This window comes from Gekko japonicus, unplaced genomic scaffold (assembly GCF_001447785.1).
Source record: "Gekko japonicus isolate JY-2015 unplaced genomic scaffold, Gekko_japonicus_V1.1 scaffold6119, whole genome shotgun sequence".
Lineage (NCBI taxonomy): Eukaryota > Metazoa > Chordata > Lepidosauria > Squamata > Gekkonidae > Gekko > Gekko japonicus.
The window spans coordinates 836-9,166 of NW_015177213.1; the positions used below are offsets into that span (position 1 = coordinate 836).

The window sequence follows — 8,331 nt, forward strand, 5'->3', positions numbered from 1 at the left end:
TGAGCCTGGTCCTCCCCCCCTAAAGCACGCCGTAGCAATGGCCAGCTTTCACTGCCAGACCTAAACAGGGGAAAGGTGCAGTTTGCAGGTGTCTCAAGGACAGCCATACCGTAGCCGACATTTATAGGGAAATGACGCACTTGGCAGTCCGTGGATGACATACAACGGTGCGGGAGAGGCAACAGCTGCCGTTTTCTACCAGAAGAGTGCGGAGAGGAGAGGATAGAAAATGGGCGGGCGGGGTGGGGGTGGGGGTAGCTCGTGCTCTCTCTGGTGGTGGATGGCGATGAATCCTCGTATCCGGCAGGTGGTCACCTACCTTGTCTTTCCTTTCCCTCCCCAGTCAGAGGACCTCGGCGCCTGTGCCCAGTTCGAGAGCAGCAGGCAGAACAGGAACATGATGCCCAGCAACAGCTGCGTCTTCCCGACCTTCAACCTGAGGAAGCCTTCCTCGGAGACAGACATCGAGAACTGGGCCTCCAAGCACTTCAACAAGCACACGCAGGGCCTCTTCCGGCGCAAGGTCTCCATCGCCAACATGCTGGCCTGGAGCAGCGAGTCCATCAAGAAGCCCATGATCATGACCACCGACCGCAACGTCAAGAAGGAGGCCTGCGACATCTTCAAGCTCATCCAGATGTACATGGGGGACCGGCGGGCCAAGACGGACCAACTCAACGTGGCCCTGGAGATCGCCACCAAGGGCTGGAGCATGCAGGGCCTCCGGGACGAACTCTACATCCAGCTGTGCCGGCAGACGACGGAGAACTTCCGCTACGAGAGCCTAGCCCGGGGCTGGGAGCTCATGTCCATCTGCCTGGCCTTCTTCCCGCCCACCCCCAAGTTCCATTCCTACCTAGAAGGGTACATTTACAGGCACATGGATCCGGTAAACGATACGAAAGGTAAGAAGTGAGGGGGGGGAGGGGGGACCACGACCGCGGCAGGTCCGGCTCCGCCCCTTTGCAGACCAGGAGCTCTTCTTTGTGTTTTCAGTGGCTGATGTTGTCTCCAGAGTCGGCTCCATTTCCCCCCAACCGCCTCGCAAAGTCAGTTCTGGGCTTTAACACTGGCACTCCCTTCCTGAGCGGCATCCGACAACATTGTGAAACGAGCATGATGGGCAGGCGGCAAGATTACCATCCTTGCGCTAGACCCAAGTAGTGTGCAAGATCTGATCTTGTTTGGTTTTCCATTTTTGTTACATTATTCTCGGGATCCATCTACCACAGAATAAGGCTCGATCACCTCTCTTTTTTAATGTAACTTTTATTGCATGTCGTTTAGGCATTACAGATTAAAAAGCAGTGTAAATATCGGACCAGTGTCAAAACAGAATACAATATCAGTGTAAATATCAAACAGTGTAAAAACAGAGTACAACGAACATTGAAGAACCTGTTAAACAGGACTCTTTAGAAGAGAGCAACTTATTCTGCGCTTAATTGACCTATAACGAGTTGTCACGAGCTGTGATAGGCCGCAGTAACTTATAAACTAATTAATCAAGGCTTACTTATAGATACAACCCTTTTTGATATATTTGATTTGAAGGGAGAAAAGTATTGAGTACTGGAGCCCAGATGCATACAAATTTGGAGTAAATTGGAAAAGCAGAGTTATGCAATCTATTTATACTGTCCGTAATTTTGGCCATTATAAAATGATCCAAGCGAGGGGTGTTGGGGGAGAGAAAGATTTCCATGCCGCCACGATAGTTAGTCTGTCTGTTGCCAACAATGTTGCTATAAGGCTCGGCCACCTCTTATGCTCCCTGTGCTGTAGAACGGGGATCCGGCTTACTCTCCATCTTCAGGAGGCAACTGAAAACAGTTTTATTTAGACCCCATTTGGTTACCTTTACCAGCAGTCCTGAATGGCAGTTTTGAAACTTTTCGGTTCTTGTGTTTCTTAATGTATTTTTTATGGAATTCATCTCTGCCGTCAGCTGCCCAGTGAGAAAGAAAGGTGGCTATTAAATGTTTTAAATCCCAAACGTTTGTTGCCTGTTTGGTGTAGTGGTTAGGAATGCAGGCTCCGATCTTGGAGAACTGGGTTTGAGTCCCCAACACCCTCCACGTGCAGCTGCTGGTATGACCTTGGGTCAGTCACAAGTTCTCTCAGAGCTGCTCTCTCAGGAGCAGTCCTCAAAAGAGCTCTCTCAGCCCCACCTACCACACAGGGTGCCTGTTGTGGGGAGGGGAAAGGCGTTTGTAAGCCGCTCTGAGACGCCTTTGGGTCGTGAAGGGTGGGGTATAAATCCAATCTTCTCCTTCTTCTCCTCCTCCTCCTCCTAAATAAAGAAATGTTTCTCCAAGCCATAGTTCCAATCCTGGGACCACACTAAACTGGAGAAAAATGCTCCCAAGGGAGTGTAGCTGGAGCTAGTCAGGCGGAGGGTCAGGGTTTATCTCCCCTCATTGTGACCTCTAAAAGAAAAGCCCCCCCCTCCTGCTGGACAGGGGGATACATGTATCTGGATGCTCTTTTTGCATCTAGTTGAGCCTCAGGTTCCACAGAGCGTCGGTCCCGGGCGGGACTTCCGGTGTGTCTTCTGAGCCTCGGGACCATGAAATCAAGGAGCCGTCCTCGGGGGGACTTTCCCCCTGTGTCCCTGCTGCTTACGTTCCCTTGGAACATGCAGAAGAAAGTTCCAGACGGATTGGGCGGAATGAGATCTGCGTGCCGAAAGTGGGATTTGGCCAAGCCCATAGGAAGTAAATGTCAAAGAGAGTCGGAATCTCGGGGGGGGGGGGGGTTTTGGGGGTCTTGCCGGGGGCTTTTTGGGGGCCGGTTTGGTGTGAGCGGTCAGAGGGTCAGTCTAGGATGCGGGAGGCCCAGGTTCGAATCCCTGCTCTGCCACCAAAGAAGAAGAGAAGAAGAGATTGGATTTATACCCTGCCCTTCACTACCCGAAGGTGTCTCAGAGCGGCTTACAAACTCCTTTCCCTTCCCCTCCCCACAACAGACACCCTGTGAGGTGGGTGGGGCTGAGAGAACTCTGACACAAACTGCTCTTTTTCAAGAACACCTGTGCCAGAGCTTGTGACTGACCCAAGGTCACATCAGCAGGTGCAAGTGGAGGAGTGGGGACTCAAACCCGGTTCTCCCAGATTAGAGTCCGCAGACTTAACCACTACACCAAACTGGCTGGGCCAGTCCCACACCCTTAGACTGGCCTACCTTATAGGGTTGTTCTGAGGATAAAATGGAGGAGAAGGGGACGGCGTAAGCCGCTTTGAGTCCCCATTGGGAAGAAAGGCGAGATGTAAACAAAATAAACTGGAGTTTGGGGGAGCCCACCCCAAAGAAGAAGAAGAGGAGGAGGAGGAGGAGGAGGAGACTGGATTTATACCCCACCCTCTACTCAGAGTCTCAGAGCGGCTTACAATCTCCTTCCCCTTCCCCTCCCCACCACAGACACCCTGTGAGGTAGGCGGGGCTGAGAGAGCTCTCTCGAGGACTGCTCTTTGAGAGAACAGCTCTGAGAGAACTTACGACTGACCCAAGGTCACACCAGCAGCTGTATGTGAAACCCACTTCTCCCAGATGAGAGTCCACTCTCTTAACCACTACAGCAACCTGGAGGCCAAGGAAAGGAAGCATCTTGGGGGGGGTTGGCCCCCCGTTTATCCGTCCTCTGCTGACCGCCAGAAACCAGCAGCCGCTGCCTCTCTGGCAGCGCCGCGTCTCATTGGCCCCCTCGCGTCGTGTGTCACTTTCTTATAAATGTCACCGGCAATATGGCAGCCCTTGAATCATCCGCAGTCCCCCGACCACCACCACCACGCTTCTTGCTCTGCGGTTCAGGCTGGTAATTGCTTATTCCGGGCTCTGTTAACGCAGGGCTGTTATTCTACATCATTAAGCTCCAAACCACAGACCGGCTCCCGACCAAAATCCTCGCCTCCGAATGTCCTCTGCCTGATGAGCGGAGAAAGGAAAAAAAATTCCCTTAATGAGGTGTGAAAATTCTGCGCCTGGTTGCCTTTCCTTGCCCCTCAGTTAGGCCTCTGAGACGGCGTTCCTTTTGGGGGTAAGGTTGCCAACTCCAGGTTGGGAAATTCCTGGGGACTTTGGTGTGTGTGTGTAGCTTATGAGGGCGCGGTTTGGGGAGGGGAAAGACCTCCGCGGTTTATGATGTCATAGAGTCCACCCTCCAAAGCAGCCATTTTCTCCCGGGGAGTTGATCTCTGTCTTCTGGAGCTCCGTTCTAATTCTAGGGAGATCTCCAGGCCCCACCTGCAGGTTGGCAAGCCTACTGTGAGGGTGCCTGCTTGACCTTCTCCAGCTCCAATACTAGGCAGGGTCTGTGGCTCAGTGGTAGAGCATCTGCTTGGCATGCAGAAGGTCCCAGGTTCAATCCCTGGCATCTCCAGTTAAAAGGACCAGGCAGTAGGTGATGTGAAAGACCTCCGCCTGAGACTCCGGAGAGCTGTCAAGAGGGGCCGTGGCTCAGTGGTAGAGTACCTGCTTGGCATGCAGAAGGTCCCAGGTTCAATCCCCGGCATCTCCAGTTAGAAAAGGACCAGGCAGAAGGTGATGGGAAAGACCTCAGCCCGAGACCCTGGAGAGCTGTAAAGAGAGGCTGTGGCTCAGTGGTAGGGCCTCTGCTTGGCATGCAGAAGGTCCCAGGTTCAGTCCCCAGCATCTCCAGTTAAAAGGACCAGGCAGTAGGTGATGTGAAAGACCTCTGCCTGAGACTCCGGAGAGCTGTCAAGAGGGGCCGTGGCTCAGTGGTAGAGTACCTGCTTGGCATGCAGAAGGTCCCAGGTTCAATCCCCGGCATCTCCAGTTAGAAAAGGACCAGGCAGTTGGTGATATGAAAGCCCTTCTCTGCCTGAGACCCCAGGGAGCAGCTGCCAGTCTGAGCAGATAATACTGACCTCGATGGACCGAGGCTCTGATTCAGTAGAAGGCAGGTTCTCCTGTGTGTGTTCAGATCTTTGTCTACCTGCCATGAGGGCCATAGTCAAGCAGAGGACGGCTTGTTTACCCCGGTGGGGTTCCAAATTCAGGTTTTTGCTTCCGTTGGGTTACACAGAATTTCAGCTGTTGGGGCAGGAGGGGACCTCTGAAACACGGAGAGCTGCCATCAGTGCAGGCTAAATCCCAAGCTGCTTGGACTGTAAGTCTGTCTTAATAGAAAGCAGCGCTTAGGGCAGGGGCAGATTAAGGCTCACTGGTGCCCTAAAGCACTGACCACTCTTGGTGCCCCCCTCCTTTCCACACTGTCATGACAACTGAATTTGGCTCCGTCATTTTACTTTTAAACACAGGCATTTTACTTTTAAACATAGCCTATCACACTACGACTAGTTCCAGCTCCTGCCAAAGTAGCAGTTTGAAAGCAAGAAACTGCAAGTAGATAAATAGATACCACTTTGGTGGGAAGGTAACAGCGTTCTGTGCGCCTTGGTATTTAGTCATGCTGGCCACACGACCACGGAAACGTCTTCGGACAGCGCTGGCTCTTCGGCTTTGAAACGGAGATGAGCACCACAACCCTAGAGTCGGATTCGACTGGCTTTCGAGCAAGGGAGACCTTTACCTTTACTATGACAATGCGCCTTGCCGACAAAAAATAGAAGATAACCCTAGGGTGCACCATGATCAATTTGCACTAGTTTTATAAATTTTATCAATTTTTTTCTTTTTACAAATCTTCATTTGGGTTTTTTCTTTTGTTTTCACGCTTTCCCCCAACTTTGTGGTGCCCCCTTTGTCCCTGGTGCCCTAATCACGTGCTTAGTCTGCTTAATGGTTAATCCGGCCATGGTTTAGGGGTTGGGGTTTTTTTTAGCTAGTCTGTCTGATATTCAGTGCTGCTAACTGAGAAGTCCAGGTAGACCCGGACCACTCCAAAAACAGCAGTCCAGCCTGTTCTTGAGATCGTGGCTCATGCAGGCCTCTCCCTCTCCCCAAGCTCGGGTGAATTCATAAAAAAAGGGGCCCTTTCTGTTTTGCGGAAGCCTCCCGGTGCTGCAGCCGTATCTTGCAGGAGCATCGCAAGGTTATCTCACCTGAGCTGGCATTTCCAAGCCAGTGTTGCGCTGGCAGGGCCTTAATCGTGAGGTTTCATCTGCTGGTCGAAAGGGACCATTTCACCGCGCCGTCACCTGCGGGGGGAACAGGGACAGAACGGAACACACATGCCAGACTGCAGAAACAGGGCGTCCCGATTTCACCCAGCGGAATCTCACGAGGATGGCCGAGGATAAGGTTGTCTCTGCACGCTGAGCAAATCCGCCTGCTTAATCTGGAGCACAGATTCTCCACTAGGAATCACCGAGGCTCTAGAGGCCCTGGCTCAGCGGCAGAGCATCTGCTCGGCATGCAGAAGGCCCCAGGTTCAATCCCCGGCAACTCCATTGGAGAGAACCAGATAGGAGGCGATATGAAAGACCTGTGCTGGAGACCGTGTGGAACTGCTGCCAGTCTGAGTAGACGACACTAACCTTAGAATCACAGAATCATAGAGTCGGAAGAGACTTCCAGGGTCATCCAGTCCAACCCCCCTGCCCAATGCGGGAAATTCACAAATACCACCCCCCCACACACTCCCAGTGACCGCTGCACCATGCCCAGAAGATGAGGAAAAACCTACAGAATCCCCAGCCAAACTGGGGTGGAGAAAAATTGCCTCCTGACCCCAAAGCGGCAATCAGCATTTCCCTGGGCGTGTAAGAAAGGGTTCTGGTTCAGCATAAGGCAGCCGTGTGTGTGTTCAAGACCTGCGTTAGCCACGGACCTTGGTTAGCTACAGCCGTGGGCACCGCTGCTGAAGGCACAGCGTTTGTTGTTGATGTTGTTCAGTCGCACAGTTGAGTCCGACTCTTCGCGACCCCATGGACCAGATCTCACCAGGCCCTCCTGTCTTCCGCTGTCCTCTGAAGTTTGCTCAATTTCATGTTCGTTGCATCGATGACACTGTCTAGCCATTTCATCTTTTGCTGTCCTCGTTTTCTTTGACCTTCAATCTTTCCCAGCATCAGGGTCTTCTCCTCCAGTGAGTGCTCCCTTCTCATTGGGTGGCCAAAGGATTTGAGCTTCAGTTTCATTATCTGGCCTTCCAGGGAACAGTCAGGGTTGATTTCTTTTAGGATTGACAGATTTGACCTTCTTGCAGTCCAAGGGACTCTCAAGAGTCTTCTCCAGCACCCTAGTTCAAAAGAATCTATTCTTCGGCGCTCGGCCTTCCTTATAGTCCATACACACACACACACACACACGTATTTCCAGCAGAGAAAGCGCACAGTGTGCTCCTGGGAACATTACGCCATGAACATATTACCTGCACGAAGTCCCGGGAAGTAGGAAGAATAGATGTTTGATGTAAGGAACGCGGGAGGTCTCGTGAAGACATGCGGGGATGCACCTCAGAAGCGGCCTTTGTATTGATTCGGTCCACCGATCCATACGGCTTGGTATTTGTCTCCTCTGACTGGCAGGCGCTTTCCAAAGTCCACAGCTGGGAAGGGCCTCCCCCGACTGCTCACTGCCTGAGATCAGGTAATGCCAGGGATCGATCCTGCCCCAGGCAAAGGGAGGGCTTTCCAGTAACTAGTATCCTCCTCCCCTCTTGTAAAAAGGTAAAGGTAAAGGTTCCCTTGCTCAAAAGCCAGTCGAGTCCGACTCTAGGGTTGCGGTGCTCATCTCCGTTTCCAAGCTGAAGAGCCAGCGCTGTCTGAAGACCTTTCCGTGGTCACGTGGCCGGCATGACTAAACACCAAGGCCCACGGAACGTTGTTGCCTTCCCACCAAAGTGGTACCTATTTATCTACTTGCAATTTCTTGCTTTCGAACTGCTAGGTTGGCAGGAGCTGGAACTAGAGACGGGAGCTCACTCCGTCATGCGGCACACTCGGGTCTCGAACTGCTGAACTACCGACCTTCCACAGCCCGCAGTTCAGCGTCTTAACCACTTGAGCCACCGCAGCTCCTGTAGGGAGAGCAAAACATTGTACTTCCTCTCTTTCACTTAATACTCACAGCAACCCTACGTGGTAGGTTACACTGAGAGGGTGACAGGCCCCACGTAGATCGAGGCGGGTAGCCGTTTTAGTCTCTCTGCAGCCGTAGAAAAGAGTCAAGAGTCCAAGAGCACCTTCAAGACTAACCAAAGTTGTGCCGGGGCGGGAGCTTTCGTGAGTCACCACTGAAGAGGTGAGTTCTGAAGAAGCGCGCAGTGACTCACATGAAAGCTTGTACTATGCCACAAATCTGATTACTAGTCTTTAAGGCTTATGGTCACCTGGTGACATAAGAACATAAGAACATAAGAGAAGCCAACGTTGGATCAGGCCAAAGGCCCATCCAGTCCAACACTCT

The 8,331-nt window shown here is 52.3% G+C and overlaps 1 protein-coding gene across 1 annotated transcript in view; it reads left to right on the forward strand.

Moving 5' to 3' along the window:
• Positions 1-286: 286 nt before the first annotated feature.
• The window catches only part of LOC107124880 (rho GTPase-activating protein 39-like), a gene marked incomplete at its 3' end in the record, with an annotated part of 33,472 nt that continues 25,427 nt past the window's right edge, over positions 287-8,331 (forward strand). The window contains exon 1 of the mRNA XM_015428383.1: positions 287-905. Coding sequence (XP_015283869.1) covers positions 287-905 — 619 coding nt within the window. The remainder of the gene's footprint in view (positions 906-8,331) is intronic.